General features: G+C 37.4%; 1 protein-coding gene across 2 annotated transcripts in view; it reads right to left on the bottom strand.

The window, feature by feature from the left end:
• Positions 1-20,485, bottom strand: part of adam19a (ADAM metallopeptidase domain 19a) — a 116,173-nt gene that overhangs the window by 5,018 nt on the left and 90,670 nt on the right. For both annotated transcript variants that reach the window (XM_055056491.1, XM_055056492.1), the window contains 10 exons: positions 18,492-18,576; positions 16,862-17,004; positions 16,353-16,530; positions 14,192-14,281; positions 12,430-12,625; positions 12,078-12,186; positions 8,906-9,110; positions 7,185-7,262; positions 3,596-3,704; positions 3,083-3,224 (listed from right to left, as the gene is read on the bottom strand). In XM_055056491.1, the coding sequence (XP_054912466.1) occupies positions 3,083-3,224; positions 3,596-3,704; positions 7,185-7,262; positions 8,906-9,110; positions 12,078-12,186; positions 12,430-12,625; positions 14,192-14,281; positions 16,353-16,530; positions 16,862-17,004; positions 18,492-18,576 (1,335 nt within the window). The remainder of the gene's footprint in view (positions 1-3,082; positions 3,225-3,595; positions 3,705-7,184; positions 7,263-8,905; positions 9,111-12,077; positions 12,187-12,429; positions 12,626-14,191; positions 14,282-16,352; positions 16,531-16,861; positions 17,005-18,491; positions 18,577-20,485) is intronic.

Raw genomic sequence — 20,485 nt, forward strand, 5'->3', positions numbered from 1 at the left:
AACAGAAATCCACCCCAATGTATGGTGGTTGTGGCCTTATCGCTCTATTATTATTACCTTTACAGTCCCCCAGAAAAAAAATACATCTCTAAGCCATACTTTCATTTAGAGTTATGTAATATGGTACACATCTGTCACTTGTCAGGACTTTCCACAAAATCTCTCGCAGAAATGGTCCAAATCCAATAGCTAAGTTGGCCAGTTTGGATCAAAGTTGCAATTTTGTCTTTTTATTTATTTATTTTTGAACATTTTTTAAATTTTATTATTTGTTTTTTTTTTACATATGTTGTATTTGACTCCTACTGCTTAAAACACACAGACTTCAGAATCACTCTTGAAGCAGTGAAGAGCAAACATTATCAAGTTTTTGTCTTGTGCTTTTTGTTGCTCTTACAAATCAATCATAAGCAATACAAATTGTCTTTGACAAAAAAAAAGACCAAAAACCCTTAATGTGTAATTGAAAACATGTTTTTTTTGTTTTTGTTTTGTTTTTTTTTACAAAATAATGACAATTGGATCAAAGTGTTTGCATAAATATTCACCCTCCTCAATTCAATATTTATTACATTATTATTTCACATACACAGTCCAAAAAAAAAAAAAAAAAAAAAAAAAAACCCAGTGTGAGTCTGGCTAATTTAGTGATTAAACTACAGTTTTAAAAGTGTAAGAAGGTGATACTCTATTCAAATCTGACTACAATCTACAGAAGCCACTAGCTGTACTGTAAATGAACCCAGGGAATTAGCTTAGTCCTCGAGTAAAACTGTAGACTCCCAAGGTTCTTGTTGCAGTTGCTGCACTGGAAGACTCATTAAAAACCTTCCCATACAGCTTCCTCACTTCTCCATGTCCTGTTCCCTTTTATCAGCAGTTAGTGCCAACTGTCTATGAGACCCAGCACCCTCAGCCTCGTCAGAGTTTTGCTTATCTCTCCCTGTCTTTATTTGGACGGTCAGCATCTTTCAATTGCTGCTGCTTCATCTCCAAACAGATTCTGGTGCTATAAATCACGGTCAGAGCCTGGAATCATGTTCAGCTGCTGCTTTTATCACTCCGTAGGTGGTGGTGAATGTGACATGACTCATAAAAAGCTCAAGGTTTTATGAAGGCATGGATTTTGTTTTGTTCTGCTGTACATGAGCAGTGGCTCCGATTGCTGCCATTGATTCTGGTAAACACATTCTGGTATTGATCTACTGAATGAGAACAAGACATAGCTATGTGCATCTATGAGGAGTTTATGAGGAATGGGTCAAAATTTCATTCACTTACATTCTCACTATTTTTTGAAAAATAGTGAGAATGTTTGACCCATGTCAGTCAGTTTAAAGATAGCCCTGTCAAATACCGAATTTAAGGCTTGGCTTTGTTTTGTCTTCTTTTTCACATGGCAACATTGTATTTGGCTGAATAAAAACACAAATTTTCATTAAATGGCTCCAGAGTGAAACTTTCTAGATATGAAATGCAAGAAAACATTTGGAAACCATGACATCAGTCATATCTTCTGACGCTTCTGCACTCATGCTGCAACGCTTGAAATCATTTGCCATCATTTGTCATTGTCAGTGAGCAATAGGTTCATTGCTCACTGACATTTATGCTGTCAGTGAAGAACTATAGATCATATATGCACCTCTGTACAAGCAAAGGGTTAAGAATACACACCTCTGGATCAGAAAGATCACACGCCACCTATAGGTCTGGCAAGCACACTACATTGTTTGGAGTGCCATTTACCTTTTCAGCTTTTTGTTTAGAAGTTGCAAAAATTTAAATTTTTTTTGAATACCCAACAAAAAATGCTTTTGAAAAAATCTTTGCAAAAACAGGGCCAACATTATCGGAGCGTTTAACTGCGAGAGCTTATCCCGTATCTTGATAAGACAGGAAAATTTTATTTTTCTAACAAGATCCTAGAAACAGGTAACAAGGTTTATATCTCAGTTAATACAAAATATATGCTATTTTAAACAGAAAAGTTTGCAACAGTTAAACAGCAACACTTTTGGGATTTTTAGATGTTTAAAAATAAAAAGACAAAACAGGGTGAAAAGCAGGTTACTTTGAACAAGTTGTAATCTGTCAGAACAGTGCATATTTACATCTCATTTAACCAGAAACTTTCTCATTCTAACTTAATATAAAACTTGTTCCGTTATAAGTTTCTCCTTTTAAGAATTTTGTTTTTTCTTGTTAAACTGAAAACATTTTCTTATGAGAAACTTTCTACTCTAAGTAAAAACTCTCCTTTTAATGACATACTGACATTAATGTATTTCCAAGCAGGCAGTTAAATGCTTCTGTACTAAGCAAAAAGGAAACTACTCTTAGAAATCTCTCATTATTCTGGCCTTTAACAAACACATTGTTTTTGTAATCAGAATTGACTCAAAACAGGAAAATTAGTCTGATATAATGTCAGTGAAGAAAATAAAGGTTATCTGTGTTTTCATTGCTGTCAATCAATTAAAAAATTACTCAGATTAATCAAACTCTGGCACTGTCATAAATCGCAATCAATCACTATGCCTAACATTTAAGCTTTACATATAAATATGCATGCAGTTATGGATCTTGAATGGTGCCCTGGGCAAGCCTATCTTCCTGCTGAACTCCAACTAAATAAAATGCAAACAATTATGTGTTTGTTTTTTTGTAGCAAAAAGTAGCAAGTACTGTAGTCTCCCACGACACAACAGCAACTTACTCTACAACACATGTATGCAAGTAGTTGTAGCCTATTTGGGGGACAACTGATAGATTTTATTTTCTAATATTTGCATGCCCCACCTCTTTCAGATGAAGCCCTGGGAGCTGCCCATATAGCCCACATCAAAAATTGCCACAATATTCATGTTCTGACTGATGAAAAATCATTAATCTGGTCTCTGGCCAGAGGCCAATTGTCAGTGATGCAGTCAGTAGTTCTTGAAGTTTCAATCAATGGCCAATATTCAAAATTTGGCAAATATCAATCAATCAGTCAATCTGTTGGATGAGAAAATTTTTTGTGAAATCTTAGATCCCTTGGATGGACGGACAGACAGAGGACATGACAGGGAGACAGTACTTGTTTTTCTTGTTCTGCTCTCTCTGTGAAATCCACTTGTGGTAGAATGAAGTCTTGACTTTGTAGCAGTAGAAGAGCAGCAACACTGCAGGAAGGACCACCAGGAAGGCGAACAGCAGACCCACCACCAAGCCGACCTGATCTGTGGGCACACACACACTGATTGAAAACAAATCCAGGAAATGGACATGCTTCCATAACAAGAAACACATCTCTGTGTGTAGAAGGATCCACTCTGATCAAAGGCTTCTGATTATATTTTTTGCATGTGTAAATAAGTTTAATTTAGTTAATACCAGTGATATCTGAACCTGGTTTGGAAAAACATAAATGAGTTAAAGAAAGAGCAACATTATTCCTTATGGTAGAAGAAAATGCATTTAAGATATTTGTTTTCTTTGGTCTTTTCTCATTTGTCAGAGCTGGACATTATATGTAATCCCAGGGTTTACTGGTCATGTGAATGTTTAAATGGGATAAAATAAGAAACAGAATACATCAATATTTACTCACTATTATTCTGCACAGGTCCACTGTCCACGCTGCCGCCCAAGCCAGGCTTCTCGCAGGAGGGAGGAGCCCAGCCTCTGTCACAGTGACAGTTCCCGTTGCTGTTACACACCTACAGAAGACATCAGAAAGGTTTGGTAAAAGTTGTTCATGCTTTCGACTTTGTATATTTATGTTTGTGGAGCAAAATACTTTCTAAATACAGAAGATTGACTTTCAGTTTCAGGCTTAGTGACTGAATGAAGCTCAATGTATGTGTGAATTCATGCTAATGTGTTCTCATCTATACCACTCACATAAGTCATCACTGACTTGTTTGTGTCCGAATAATATAACTGAGGAAGTCATTTTTCTGACTAAATTTGTTTACTATAAATAAAAATACCTCAGAATAGAGTGCAAAAATGGATGTTACATTTGGAAACATGTTCTTTGTATAACATAGTCATAATCACAGAACTGTCATTACTAAGATTTTACGATTGAGGAACGAGTGGAAATTGACAGGGAAACAGAGCAGCTAGTCAGAGGGAAGTGGGAGCAGTTGTGGGAGGCAGAGAAGAATGAGGCAATGGATAACAGCTGTGTTGAGGAGTGTGAGAGATAAACAGAGCAGAGACAACTACAACTTTTATAAATGGAAATGAAAATGAACAAATAAGAAAATCAGTCTAATGAAATCAGTCTTATTTAATCGGTGGTAATTTGTTTTTGTTGTAATTTTTGTACTGGCTACAGCTGGATTGATTTCTGACTTTTGTTCATCAGATGTTTTTTACTCTTTCCATTTACTTTGTTACAGAAACAAGGCTTGACACCCAGAACTACTTTAATACCAGACATGAAAATAAATGTAAGAATTCAGTACAGAGTTATTCATATCCCTAAGTAATTTAGATTTTAAATTTATTTGACCAAGAAGTTTGTCTTTGATTGGAAAGCACACAGTCTCTGAAAAGATAATTTTTAAAAATCTCTGTGATTTTTTAAAGTTTGACCAAAAAGTGACATGTCAAAATTATTGACATGTCAAATGATGTCAATAATAATGTCAACTCATCATCAAATTTTTTGATGATCAGTTGAAAATTTGTTTTTGGGATTAAACCAACTAAACCCTTCTTCTGACTGCTTGTACCTTTTGGCAGGTTTTCTCAAATACTTTGATGATTTATCTTTGGTGATAAACTCTAAGACTTTGAGGTTGGAAGATCTCTTTGCCATCCTCCTAATCTTTAGCTCCCTTCACATATTCTGTATATTCACCACTTCCGTGTTGCAGCAAGTTTGAAATGTTGCGTCTTCGGTTTTCTTCTCTCTTTGCTACTCCATCTGCCCATGCCCACAGCCTTTCAGTGAACAGGACCGAAGCTTGTGTCACCCATTAAAGCAGGGCCAGCCTAATTCAAAGCAGGGACCTAAAAAGCCCCAACCCCGAAACACTCGCAAAGGAAGGCGAGTAGCGCTGAGCCGGTGAAAAAGGGGCATATCAGGATTCAAATTAGGATCCTGGCTACAAAAATAGGAAGCAGTCTTTCTCTTTAATAATTGAAAAAAAAAAATCTAAAAATTTTAGTTTAAACTTGATTAATACGTAGAGACTCAATCAAATTCAGTCAATCTGTTGGATTGACTGAATTTTTTTTCTTAACCTCTCATTTAACATTCAGAGGGCCTGTTGATATAGTAGACACATAAAAATCACAAGCAGGCTGAGCCTCTGATTTTGTTGAATTAATTTTTTTCCAAGATCCAAATGAGGAGTGTATTCCTGCAGCTTAGTTCTACTTTTAATTTGCATGAATATCTATCATACTCCATAAGCCTAAGGATCAACAGATAATATGGAAAGCCTGTGCTACGAGGAGAGAAAACATGTATATTTAGAATATTCCTTGCCAAAAGTAATTTCCATTATGCATGTATTGTTACACCGAGAGGAAGGAACACAAAGAGGACAAACGGCATGAAATAACAAAGTACTTAATGAAAGGGATTGAAAGAGGAGAGAATAGAAGTGAGATTTTATTATCTTACTCATTATTTCAAATCCTAGTTAAACAAATGCTTAGGGTCAAAGTACATTGCAGAACAGCTTCACACACAAAGTAGTTCAGACAAAGTAAGCTCATTCCTTTAAATGACACAATCACAAATATAGTATTTATGACTTTATGTCTTTAGAAAAATGTGCGTAATTGTTTATGATTGCACATAAGATGCTTGCCTTTATTGCACATTTTCCTTTCTGGGGGTTGAAACATGAACTTTAGTAGAAAGATCTCTGATGCGAAGTCAATATGTTATTGTTGCTTGTTAAATGAATCAATGAATTAATTTTATAAACACCAGAGGGAAATTCACATAATTCAGTACAGCCGTAAGAAACAACATACAATTCAACTTCTGAGGGGAGGCTACAGCCTTTATGAACATGGTAAGCACTGAAACTGGTTTGGTGGGGAAGATCTTTATTTGTAAAACACCCAGGAAGTTAATATTTAGGCACAAAGGGGTTTTCCAAATGGACAAGGACCCTGAGCACACCACCAATTTAATTACAAAGTGGGTTAAGGATAACAAAGATAATGTTTTGGCTCAATACAAGTTATATTGTAGAAATTTATGCTACCAAATTGGAAAGAAAGTATATAAACTTTTGACTTTTTTTGACAAAGTAATTTATTACTTTGCATTAACACACAAAAATAAGAAGAGATGTCACTCAAAACTCTCCTCGTCATTATGTGGGCATTTAACAAATCTTCATAATGTTATTAATAATGTTAGAAACTCCACCTGATCTAAACAGGAAAATTTGAATCTGACTTTGTCATACATTGAAAAGACAAATGTTCTCATACAGTATGCAAAAATCTGTTTTCAACTGTAACTACATAAATAAAATATTAAGAGAAAATAATTCAGTGCATATATATAATCTGAATCAAGTCTACAAACTGATTGAAAAACTGATTGAAGTTGTTGAAGCAGAACCCAAAGAATTTGCCAGGTTATGTCACAGAACAAGAGCCAATCCAACAGATTCTGTTTTGTCATAAGTTCCACTTTAAAATGAAGGGAAAAGTTTTTTGATTAATTCATATTTGAGCCAGACTCTTCCTGTATCAGACATATTTGCATCAGAATTTTATTTTTTTAGGATCCCTTAATGAAGCTTTACCATTGGTACACCTCAGGCAATAAATACTGCTGGAGGTCAAATTTCCATGAGCTAATTCCTTGATAACTCAGTCTTATCTTGTAGCCAAGAAAGTGATAGATTCAGTCCCAAACTTTCCTTTCCAAAGCTTGGTTACAGACTCATAAACTATGTATGCTCCCTCCTTATCTGCCTCAAGCTTGCTTGTGCTGTTCCAATGAATAGTTCATCACTTCAGTTGCTGTTGTGTTCCAGTCATCTATTTTCTTGACTTTAACAACAGACTTGTTGAAAGCAGATCAGAGCGCTATCTTTGCCCAAGGACACAAATAGATAACAAGATCAGGTAGATATGCCTGGAAACTAAGTGAGCTAACTATGTTGCATGACACAGTATGCGTGTGTATGTCGGCATGAGTGTGCGGATACCCCATTGCCGTGACAGTTTGCAAGGCAAGACTCCAGCTCGGTAAAAGAGGCATTTTGGCATTTGCGGTCTCTGCACACCTGGAAGAACACAAGCAGAAAGAGCACAAACTGTGATAAGGATGACAGCACACACTTACACAGACTTTGATCAGCCTTGTGTTTGCACCCCTAGGCTCTGGAACAACTTTTATGGAAATCAAGAAATGGTACCAGCATCTTTCATTAAAAGAGCAGTTTTACAGACATTCTTTTAGAACTTATGGAGGTGTTGTTAGATGAAATCAGCAACATGCCTCATTTACCTACCAACATCCTTAATGTAGAAAATATACTGTTCTGACGCACAAAATTACTAAAGAGAGGATCCTTTTTTTAAAATGTTTTAGGCAATAATGCAATTTCAATATTTTCCCCTCAGTTTTCAGCTTATGTCCCCAGAGTTACAACTGATCACAGTAATCATCACAGAAACTAACCATTTCATAACAGAAAAGCACAATCGATACTCCTACATTCTGATTAAACTCAACACTTCCCTATTGACATTTTCCATTAACGGAGTTTTAAGGTGTTGAGGTTTAATAAGGCAATAATTATTGATTTTGATCATGTTTTCTTCACATCTTGGCAAAAGGGGAACATCGTTCAACAACAATCCGACTTTGCAGAGTAGATCTACTGGCTGACTAGAAGCAGAGCATGTTTGCATTCACTGCAGAGAAAAGTTCAACTCAATAAGACGACTCAGAATTCATCATGGTAGATGGCAGACAGTATTATCTGCTGCCTATTCATTATACATCACTCAGGCAGTGCTAGTCAGGCCTTGGAGCGGCAGCTGAAAAGGAATTTAAAAGGGAGGATTGTGATGCAGAAGAAAAGGAACTAAGACAAAGAGGGTGCATTACCACCACATTTTATGCAGACCTTTTTTTTTAATAAAATCAGTTTTACTTTACGAGGTTATGGGGATTTTGTTTGCCAAGAAATGGTTTTGTTTTAAAACCCAGTGTTCTAGTTTGCATGATGCATAATAAATCAAATTGACAGAATAATGTTAATTAGATAAAATGCTAAGACGGATCAATCTCCCACAAGACTAATGGCATTTTGTTTTGTATGAGGTGAAACAACCTTGTGTGTTTACTGCAAAAGCAAAGAGAATGTTGAAAATTATCGTTAGGCTGCACAAACCCTTCTACATAATAAAAATATTCAAAAACTCTTCGGGAACAAAAATGAAATAATTAGTTAATTAGTATAACTTTGCTCATACACATTTATATGTATATAGTCAGAATCACTTTTAGGAGTACTAGTTTGTTAATTCTCCCTGAAACAATATAATGCTGTTTTTTAATTAAAGATCTGATCATTTACAGAGGGTTTTGTAATTCTGCCAGATTAACTTTTTCTGCAACTGAAAAACAAAATGTCTCCTACTTTCAAATAACCGAAAAGAATTTTGAATCAAACTGTAGCAGTAGGCCTTTCCATACTGTCTACCAACTGAACAAGAGTTTAAGACAGCAGCCTAGAAAAAAAAGGCGCATAAATCAGGTGAATATTTACATGGGGCAAACAAGCACACACCACACCTTGGACTTTTCTTCTTTTATTAGTTTCAGATTGAGCTTTTATTATCGAGTCCATTTTTGTACTTCTGGCTAATGGTTTTAAACTTAAATGTGAATTCTGGTCACATCTTAAAATTGACCAACCTTGCCCTCTCCACACTTGGTGCCAGTCATGACGAGGCCGGGGTCAGGCAGGTCACCCTGGCCGTCCTGAGTGCTGTAAACATAGGTGCCACGGCACTTAACCTCAATGCCGCCCGTCTTAATGGTTGTGTCAATGGAAACGGCGTTTGTGCCTTTGGGCTTCTTGGCAGCACTGTGGCACTGAATCTTGCCACATTTGGCATCACTAAGTAGAAAAACAAGCACAAAATATGAATTTTCAATTGTTTTCAGACACTGAGGCACAGAAAGGAGGTAAAATTAATTTCTTGGTGCAGTCATCAAGGAATTTCTAACTGCTGTAATGGAAAATTTTAAATATGTTTGCTTAATTCCCTTTAATCATATATCTGTGTGTCTTTTTATCTATATGCATATGTATATATACAAAATTCCCTTCTCACCCTCCGTGGGTGGTTCTTATCCTCTGAGCTCGGGTCCTCTACCAGAGGCCTGGGAGCTTGAGGGTCCTGCAGTATCTTGGCTGTGCCAAGGACTGCTGCACATTTCTGGACTGAGATGTCTGATGTTGTTCCTGGGATCTGTTGTAGCCACTGCTCCAATTTGGGGGTTACTGCCCCAGGAAGTGAGAAGGGAATTATATATATATATAAATATAAAATTCCCTTCTCACCCACCGCGGGTGGTTCTTATCCTCTAAGCTCGGGTCCTCTACCAGAGGCCTGGGAGCTTGAGGGTTCTGCGCAGTATCTTATATATATATATATATATATATATATATATATATATAGACATATATATATATATATATATGTCTATGTTTGTTTATATATATATATCTATCTATATATATATATATATCTATATATATATCTATATAGACATATATATATATATAGATAGATAGATAGATAGATAGATAGATAGATAGATAGATAGATAGATAGATAGATAGATAGATAGATAGATAGATAGATAGATAGATAGATAGATAGATAGATAGATAGATAGATAGATAGATAGATAGATAGATAGATAGATAGATAGATAGATAGATAGATAGATAGATAGATAGATAGATAGATAGATAGATCGATCGATAGATCGATCGATCGATCGCATATCAGTCAGTGTCCGGAAAACATCCAGCATATCAGAGAAAACTGAATGTTTTTATGTTGAGAGATCAATACTATAAATAACGACTACAAATAACTTCCATGTGTTTATTAATAAAGCCATCAAAGGATTTCAGATGTTTTAGTTGTTCAGTACACTATAGAAACCTGTAAAAAATATTTGTGCTACAAATCAGGCTCTGTTAGTGTTTGACCTTGACAGCCCCGCCCGCAATAACTTCCACCAATCAGTGTTCTAGGCAGCCTTTATGTAAGCCGGGAGGCAGAACCTGAAATGTTCAGAAGCAAGTCGCTCCAACAAATCTGGCTTGTACAGATTATTGCTACTAGTGCAGGGAAGCACACCCGCACACGCACTCACGCACTCACACACTCACACACTCACACTGAATCAGGAGCTGAACAGTTGGGCAGTTCGCCACACTCCCTGCACATATCATCGAATCCTTTAGCCAGACAATGAAGTACACACTTGTTGGTGTGTCAGTCTGTGCATAAAAGAGAAAGAAGTGCAAACACTTCTTCATGTGAAAAAAAGAAGCTTTAAATGAGAGTGAGAAGTTCATGGCATAGAATTGAAGGACTAAATCAAGGTCATATCTGTGCTCTGAAAGATCAACAGCCAGGTCTATTGAGTGGCTCATTCAAAGTTTGTCGTTAGACTTTTTCAAACCCTTGAAGTTGAAGTTTTTCTTCCAATTCAAGCTAAACTTTTTGCATACTGAAACTTAGCATCAGAAGCCAAAGACAGATAGTGCTGCTGTGAAGGTGTCTTAATACCAGACACATTTCCAAATCCTCAATCAATTCAGTGAGTCAGTAACACCTCCATCTCTCATGTGGAACTCTGTAATGGTTTCAGGCATCAGTGGCTCATGGAGACAGCCATCAAGCACCATAATCCACTAGGTCATTAGCATTGCCAAACAGCTAATTTAGCTCTCTGTGGCCTGAGGGTTCAGAATCCCTGATCGTGGGTGCACAAGTGTCTTGCTATGAACAGAAAAATATTACAGTGAAAAATAACAAATAACACTGCATTAATAACACTTTTAAGTGGCTAAAGTGTTATTTGCTTTATGTTGAAGACCAGGTCCTGGTAAATCTTACAATTTTCGATAGACAGGTTTTCTGTTGAAAGGAAATATTTGCTTGACAGAGTTGACAACAGCCTTTCATTAATACAGAAAGTGTTAGATATTGTAGACAATGTCCTTTGTGTTCAACCTCTAAAGTGGTCGACTATGAAATATTGACATCCTTGTGGACACCTCACAGGTAAGGATTTACTAACACTACAGGGAATTCACACAGAAGACACTGTTGTAATGTGAACTGCTAATTGTGAATATATGATGCTAAAGACAAATCTATCATTATTCTGTCCCTGCTCATTAAAGAGTTTGAGTTATAGATAATTTTTTCCCATAACTTGGAGGATTTTTCTGTATTAATGGGTTTTTATAAATAGAAAGAAAGGTATCCAATATTTGAGTAAAAACATAATATTTGCTTTAAATATGTTATTAAACAGAAAAAAGGGTAAGACATATATATTTATTCTTTAAATTTAATCAAAATCTGCTTAAATTAGTACCGGCACTTTGGAGATAAAAAAAAAAACAGAAAAAAAGATTAATAACCTACAGAATAATCCTGAACCATATTTCCCGACTCAGAGAAGCAAATTAGCCAAATTTAAAATATCTAAAGGCACCCCGGATCTGTTTTGTCATCCCATGAATGGAAAATTGACTTGGATGATGTATGCAGCAAGAAGAACACATTAAAGTTAATGGTGTCTCATAGACCTGCAGCGATTCCCTGTCACTGTGTCTCTGACTGTCCAAACAAGATAGAGCTGGGCTCAGAACTACACAGCAATTAGATTTGTCTACTTGCTGCAGTCCTGTAGCTCCATGTTTATCTTTTACTGTATTCTAATCATAGGGTGCAGAAAATATGAGGATATTTGAGCACCTCTGCTTCAAACAGTTCAACCAAACTTAACATAAAGTATCTAAAACTTTGAAGTGATTGTTAGCATCACAGACCTTTTCTCACACTTTTTGTAGTTGCCATGTTCGTCTTTCCCACAGTTTCCAAATGCATTCCCTGCTGCATTGACATCTTCAAAGCAGGCATCATGGGCTGGTTGAGCTCCTGGAAATGAAAAGTCTTCCATCAGTAAGTCATATGAACGCAGCGGTTTGGTGTTCTGGGAAAGGCCTGTTTCCTCTCCATTAGGAACAAGCTGATGTGCTATTTACAAACCAAGCAAGCCATCTGTCTACCACCAGGATGACAATGCTCAGCCTACGCACTGTAAATCTTAGCATGCACAACATCATATGGCTTACATACTGAAAGGTAGTCAGTGCAGAGATGTAACAGTGTTTTCATTACCATAACCCCAGAGCTGCAGGCACTGCTGTTCATGGGTGAGGCACATGCCATTGTAGCAGTAGGCCTTTCCATACTGGCAGGAGGAGCCGTCAAGCAGGTAGACATTGGCAGGGCAGTATGGAGAGGCCCCAGTACAGTACTCTGGGAGGTCACATGATCCTGCTGGCCCTCTGCACATGGTGCCTGCCTGCTTCAACTGGCAGAGACAGCAAGCAGAGAAAGGAGGAGGGAGGTAAGGACACAGTTTGAAGTGATACATCAGGTGAAATGAGAAGAACTGTTACTAATGAACCTGAAGGTAAAAGTTATATATAGACCAAAACTATGTTTGATTCATACTTTGTCACCATATTCTGTTTGTGGTCAATGTATCTTGCTCAAAAGATTTGAGCTGGCTTCATGTCAGCTTTGACTATTTGACTAAAGACTATTTATGCAATGAATTGATTTGATCAATTTATCAAATTTACATTTTATGAACATTACATTTTTGGATAATCTGGATTATTTGTTTTTAAACACTGCAGTCCTCGGACTGCTGTAGTTCAAAGAGATGTCAGTCAAGGGCCAACCATCTTGTTTTACAGCTTCTATTTAGTTGAAGTTTGAATTCAGATCACATCCCAGAAGCCATTTCTAAAAATATTGTCGTGCTTTTGGTTTCCAGTGTGACAGAGGCGTGCAGTAGTTACAGATACACAGCAAGAACAAAGGGTCTCTTGCATGAACTTTACTTCTTCCAGCACAGATGAGTTACAACGACAACCGAGCTGTTCTCACGGAAGAACTGTGTAGCTTCTGGCCTCTAGCTCTGGCACAGACAGCAATTTGCTATGTCCGGGCAGTGAGCGGTGAGTGCCATAATCATCAACAGAAACATAACGGATCAGCTGTTAGATACTGGTTGCTCAGGTAACCACCGGCTGTCAAGAACAGAATAAACAGAACGTAAAACAACAAATTTTGCAATACTAGTCTCCTCTCCCGAGCTGCGCCGCATTTACTGATCTAGGCTTGGAAAACTAAAATAAAGAAATACAAAACCAAGCTTAAGATCAAATAAAGTGTAACCTTCCTTGCAATATTTATAATTTCTCTTTAAGAAAAGAAGGGCAGAGAAATATAGATTATAAATGGAAATCAGATTTGGTTTGATAAAAGTGGACTAGAAAAGTCATAGAACCATTTTGGATAAAAATCCATCCTTAGGTTTTGTTACATATGATCTACTTTTCCAGGTTCTACCCTTATTGAAATCTGACTGTCTGATCTAGAAATTTACACAGTAAAGTAATAAAAACAACCCTTGATATACAACCTGTGTGTACAAAGATATAACACCTGTCACACAACACATAGCCTGCAGAGTTACAAAGATAGTATTATTAAAAGACAGCAGTCCCACAAAAAGAATGAGAGAAGACAGGGCTTTTCTTCTGCACACTGCATTCTGTTACTGCCATCTTCAATACTTTGTGTCTTCTGTCAGGTTGGAGCTCAGAGGAATTTGGCTTCAATCATCTATGTTTTACAGTGAAATGGAAAGACTTCCATTTTAAAAAGGAGATGTGAGCCGAGATGAAAAGTGCCAGTGTGATGTGAAGGTGATGAGCCATGCTGTGACAGAAGATCAGACATGTTATGGGCGCAGTGTGTCAATCCGCCGACATGAAGACTGACAGCAAACTAATGATACAGAGCTCAAGCTGCAGGCAGATTTCTCTCCAAACTTTGCCCCCACAGGTTTTTGTATGCTTCTTACCTGACATGCATGGCAGCACACCCCATGGGCACACTGAGCCCCCTCCATGAGTGTACAGTTATTGGCATTGCAGCAATCGTTGGTGCATTCCTGTAAATAATCACACATACCGACATTAAAACCCCTAAAACTGAACAGAAAACCTTGTATGTAAGCATCACAAAGCAGCAGTATATGTTTTTAATACATCAAATTATTTTCTAAAACAAATTTATGGATGGTAAAAACTTTATTCTTCATTTGTTCTGACTTTTATATAACATCTTAATACTATCTTTAAAGCAGCCAATCAAAATGAAGTCAGGCTCAGAAGAGCTATGTAATTAACTCATTTATTGCTGTTACATTATTATAGCAAACCTTGCACAGAAATGTCCCAGTCTTTGTTTTGTGATACTGGCAGCAGCACTATTTGTATTTCTATGGTTTACTGAAAAATAACTAGAAATTTTTGCAGTCAACATTTATAGTGTTTGAGCCATTTGTTCAGAACCTCAATATTTCACTCTAGTTATTAAATAAATCAAATCTTGATTCCCAGACATTTTTCTTGTCGAGAACTGATCTCTTGCCTTATTTTTTTAAGCTGCCATTTGAGAACTGACCACATAATCTCAGTGAAGTCTTCTGCATGTACTTCCTACAGAATTTCAGTCATTGTGGTTTTGTGGTAGAAGACTTCTAAACAGGAGTTGTTTCCGGACTGATAAAACTTTACGTTCTCCCGTTGCATACTTATCTTGAAGATTTTGAATCCAGAAACACGTTTGCTGCAACAGTTGCTTCCTTTCACATGAAGCCATTTTGTTTCAAGTGATGACAGCAGTGAACTTCACTGTGGACGTACCAATTACTAATGGATGATGCTTTGACTTTACTAAAAAGTTGTTTGATGATAAACTATTGTATTTTTGTCCCAGCACATATTATTACAAAGTAAATCTTTTAATTAATGATGCTCTTTGTAATAAATTGTCCCCTTCTGCTCTGCAGTGAGAGAAGTTTAACTGACAGACCTGCCCACTAGGTCAAGTCTACATGTTTGCAGATTTTTTTTTAATCCAGTTGCCATGGCGCCCGAAGGAGAGTCACGGTTGTGCTTAATGTACTAGTGATTAATTGCAGAGGAATTTGTGAAGGGTTTATTTTCTGAGTCAAAGAAGTTCATGTGAGGCTTAGGGAAGAGAAGTTGCTCCAACACTTCAGTTAGCCTGTGTCCATGGGAATCACCTCATTTCAGCAATAAATCCTGTCATCTCAATATAAATCTGTTATATTTTTGATTGTTTGGGCTTCAGATATGGGATTAAACAGTTTCTGTGATAAGAACTGCTTTGTTTAGAGAGCTTAGCGGCTTTTTAACACCTAACACCACAAAGAAACCATTTTACAGACCTGAAGTCAAGACCAGCTTTACAGATTACAACAAAGTCTGGGAGGCTAACACCACGGATAGCAGATGGATAGCAGCTGTCAGTCACAAGGACTGTCAGCAGTTTATTCGCAGATTGGCGGCCAACACTTTTCACAAAGTAAGAAGACAAATGTTCATGTACTTTATGAGCAAGATGAAATCAAATCATTAGTAACCTGGAGAAAATGCCCACTATCATGTGTCCTAGCATGTATGAAAAAAATGGGCAAGAATCTAGACTGCTCTAATGAAAGCAGAATTGATTTCACTAGAGCAACACAGTGGTAGTGATTTCTGTCACTGTGTTCCTTACACAGTGGTAGAAATTATGTCCCATGAATTTAGGCAAAGTCAGCGACTTCATCAAATCAACAAATAGGTCAGGGCAGAGAAGGTATGGGTTGGTTTCTAAGCTAACCATTTATAAAATTTTGTCTATGAGCTCCAGCTAGCTGTGCTGCTTCCACAGACAAGTTAACTCAACATGAACAAGTAGAAGCCGTGGCTATACTAGTGGAAGCAACCTGGGAAAACAATCACAGTTCAATCCTCCTGTCCCTCACTTTCAATGTATGTCTTGGTGCTTCAACGTGATGAGGTGACCCAGCTGCAAAAGGTCAATAGCAGAAGTCATCGCACATGGACACTAAATGCTTGGAAGAAAAAGCTACACTTACAAAAGTAAAGGTGGTTCATGCGTGTTCAACATATGAGAGTGCCTTAAATAATTCCAGCCAAGGTACTCACATCAGGCTCCCCACAATCACACTCTTCTCCATCCTCCACAAAGCCATTGCCACACTTTTTGCCTCCCACCAGATCCCTCATGTTGGGCATGTTATAGAGGCACATGCCCCCCCCCTTCTGGAAGTAGCTGTCCAGGTCCTGTTTGCTGCAGTGGCTGAAGACTCGAGGGAATGGATGTCTGGAATTTGGAATAAATAAAATCATTTAATAGTGATAAAGCAACACAAAAAAACAATTTTTATGTATGGTGTTTAGATAAAAGCTACTGTACATGTAGTAAAACTGATCAAACAAGAAAATAATAAACAATAATTGTTAGCCAGAATATTTACTGTGTCTGTTCTAATTAAACAAGATAAAATTCATTCTGATAAAAATATAGAAAGTTAATTAAATAACAGACTTTTTGTTGCCAATTTAACAGCAGATAGATTATGAACAACTTCCTGATTTGTTTTAAGAGAAGTTATGACTAAGTTCATGTTTATGATGCAGAGCCTGGCACTCACCCAGTGGCGGCAGCCATCACACAGCCCCCCTGTTCCGCACTGGCCTCCATGCAGCAGCCATCATGATCGTGGCTCATGCCCACGTTGTGGCCGATCTCATGGGCCATGGTGGCCGCCGCTCCGATCGGCAGGTCTGAGTGGTCCTGTGAAAGGCAGTCAGAGGTAAGTATATCCAAGGTGTCACTGCAGGTATGTTGGCTCAATGTAAACACTAACTAATATTGTACTAATTATGTTGTGCATTATATTTCTTTAAACCTTTTTTTTTTGAGAAAACACCACCAACTCATTAGGTCATTGAGTTAGGAGATATTTTGGGGGATTTACCAACTGATTTTTTTTTTGTCTCAATCTCTTCATGATATTTTAAGAAATTTTAAATAATCTTGTGGCTCTTTCAAATACAATAAAAAGTGAATGTGAAGTGTGTGTAAAGATGTGCTTGTTAGCCACAGCAGATCTGGATTCCATAGGCTGTTGCTGCCCACAGGACAGATCACAGCTTATTGGAAACTAATCATGCTTGGAGAAGCTATCAATCTCTCTGACCACTCATAGACACATCCAGCTGAACGGGCTGAGCGCTGCTGCAGAATGAATACCGACATGCTGAAAACAGAAGGCCTGGCTGGGAAAAACCCACAGAAAAGGGAAGATGAAGAAAGATTTGCTGTGACTGGCTGATTACATCCAGCCATTTTATTTCATAAAGGATTTTATAATAAATTTATCTCATTACTGAACAAACGTACACCATTTTGACATCATTTGCTTATGATGTCAAAAATCACACGTTGAACTTGTCCGCATGTGATTTCCAGTTTCTCATGAACCAGCCCAAAGTGTGTGTGACCTCTCAAACCCAAAGATTTTTCTGTGATATCTGAGTCATACTTTTGACCAACATTTTTATACCTATATCTACTCCACAAACTTGTCTGGCTGTGGTGGGAAGCTATGATCTTAATGAAAGACTTGTGTCTTTCATTAAACAAGAACAGAGTGATCAGAAAAAGCAAAAAGGAATTTGGAAAATTGAACCAATAAAGATAAAATACAGTAAACTCCAAAGTGCTTTACTCTAAATTCAGGTTACATTTACAGCCCAAATGCCAAAAATGGGCTTTTTTGGGTTTAAAATCTCCTGTTAATCTAATTAGCAGTAGATTTAAAAAAAAATAAAAAATTTAATTGGGCATCTTGTCCTGCTGGTAAGCTGTATTGTATTCACAGGCTGTGTTGAGGCAGATGTGATCTCCTCAGTCCCATCACCCCCAGCACCAGTCCAGTACCACCAGTCCATTATAGCACCAGTATAGAACCAGTACTAGCAGCAGAAAAGCTGCCTACACTTTGGTCATCAGAACCACAGAATGAATTTAGAATTTTTCACATCATGGAGTGGAATTTGCTCACCATAAATACAACAGGCTCTAGATCTGTTTTTATCTTTGAACTGTTGGACCTGGAGCTTTAATCTTTACTGTAATCACTTAATTGGATATTTATTGTGAAGGAAAACCAGAACCAAAATGTGGATAATGTGGAACTCTGTGCTACACCAACAGCAGTCAACAGAACTCTAGCTGAGACAATAAAAATGCAAGAAGGAGAATATCTTGCCATGTACCACAGTGATGCCTCCAGAGTTTTCCAGGCTGCACATTCCCTCCAGTGGCGCCATCCCGATTGTTGTCCCCTTGAAAATCACGCCGCTATTACACACACACACGCAAAGGGAAATCACATGGCTTTAATCTCCTGTCATACTTGGCTGTGTATTGATTGTAAATGCAACAGCAGAAGTATAACGAGTCTGTTAAAGGGATATCTTTTTAGTATCCATCTGCTCAGAGAGATCTATACAGCTGCTGACTGTTAACAGCTTGTACATCAAAGTCTGTTAAAACACCTGAAACTTCTTGATCAAATTTTTACAATATGTCACTTTACTATCTCAGAAAACATAAAATGATGAGACCTGAAGCTGACAGATTTATGTGGAGTCAAATAGAACTCTAATTTCTACCAGAGGAACAATCCTGATGATTAATCCAGGAGGCAGATTTTATTTCACCAGTCAGCTCCTCCTGAGGTGGCTTTTTTTTACAGAGAAATGACAGATTGGTACCGTTAGTGGGGAAAACGTCAACAACCATAAAAACGCACTGCTTCAGCTGTTTCCTCTGGCTTTTAGAATAAAACCAAGATTAAAAACACCAACAGTATTCCTAAAACTGTATAGATTTCATTATTTAATAGTGGTTTTCATGGTATCATCATTTTAGTTTTTGAATACAAGACTTTTTCTGCTTTTCAGACCATAATCATAAATGACAGTAACTGTTACTGCCGCCTTGTAAAGCCTCACTTCCAGAGTTCCACCTCCCATATGGACTTTTCTGACATTTTCACAGGGGCAGAGAAATTAAGGTTTTTATTGAACACTTCTGAAAATCCCTGCGATCTCGTTAAGTGGAGAATATTAAAAATCATAATGCAAAGCTTTAAATTGAATGTTCTCCAAAGTGGCAGCAGTGGAAGCTCCATGAAACCGTGGATGGAATCCAGTAAAGTAGCGTCTGTGTCTCAGTAGCAGGAGGTAGCAAGCGCAGGCAGCTGTCACAGACTGTCCTTTTTTGAACTTTACATTACAGTTCTTCTTCTCAGTATTTATTCTGATGTGTGTTTATGTAGCCTGTAAAAACTCCAGTCTGTCAGCATGGAGGGAAAGATGCAGCACTCAGGAAGCGATCCTTCTTTTTCATCTCAATTCCTGTCTCTCAAACAGGAGCTGAGGAGACGTCATCATGTCTCACTCTGCCACTGTCCATCTCTTATTGTCCTTTCCAACAATTTGAGATGCAGCAGAAAATTCTCATACATTCATATCTACATATATAAAATATATACAAAATAAGTAAAAACAAAATGCAGGTTTTCAAATTGAAAAGTCATTTTGTTAGGCAATAAGCTATCCAAACCAAACTGGCACCAGTCACCTCCGACTTGTAGAATCATATCAGACGTTGTTTTCCTGAGAATAATTTATTTAATGTGTTTTCTTTCTAAATTGCTTAGTTGCATTTTTCAAATCAAATTAAAATTCTCATACTGATAAAGATTCATTTTAGAACAGAAATACTACGACCAAAAAATAAGAGTTTCATAATAGTTGCTGCTGCTGACTCAACAGGTGCATCAACATTCACTTTTTCTATATTTGACAATTTAGAAGTAGTCAACTCAGACTGAGGAACAACTTGTCTTGTCGCTAACAGCGCTTGGCAAAAACATCATATGAATACAACCCACATAGGTCAGTGTCTCACAGTGGCACTAACAGGGAGAATATGTTTAATCTCCCAGCAAGTTATTTAACCCCGACAGCTTCTCACTGTTGAAGAGCAATCTCAGGAGGATCCATCCTGCAGCTGTAGAAAGAAATCTCACCCTGAAGGGTCAACACAGCTGAAAATGTTGAAGCTGGGTGAGGAGCTGTGGATTTCTAAAACCTGGAAAGATAGTTTGTGGACGTGTATTTCCATGTATACAGTCAAATCAGTTCTAAAAAAGGCTCCTAATGGATCATAATTTTTGCACGACGAAGAAATAAATAATGGA

Source organism: Poeciliopsis prolifica, unplaced genomic scaffold (assembly GCF_027474105.1).
Source record: "Poeciliopsis prolifica strain line A6 unplaced genomic scaffold, Auburn_PproV2 SCAFFOLD045, whole genome shotgun sequence".
In the NCBI taxonomy this organism is placed as follows: Eukaryota; Metazoa; Chordata; class Actinopteri; order Cyprinodontiformes; family Poeciliidae; genus Poeciliopsis; species Poeciliopsis prolifica.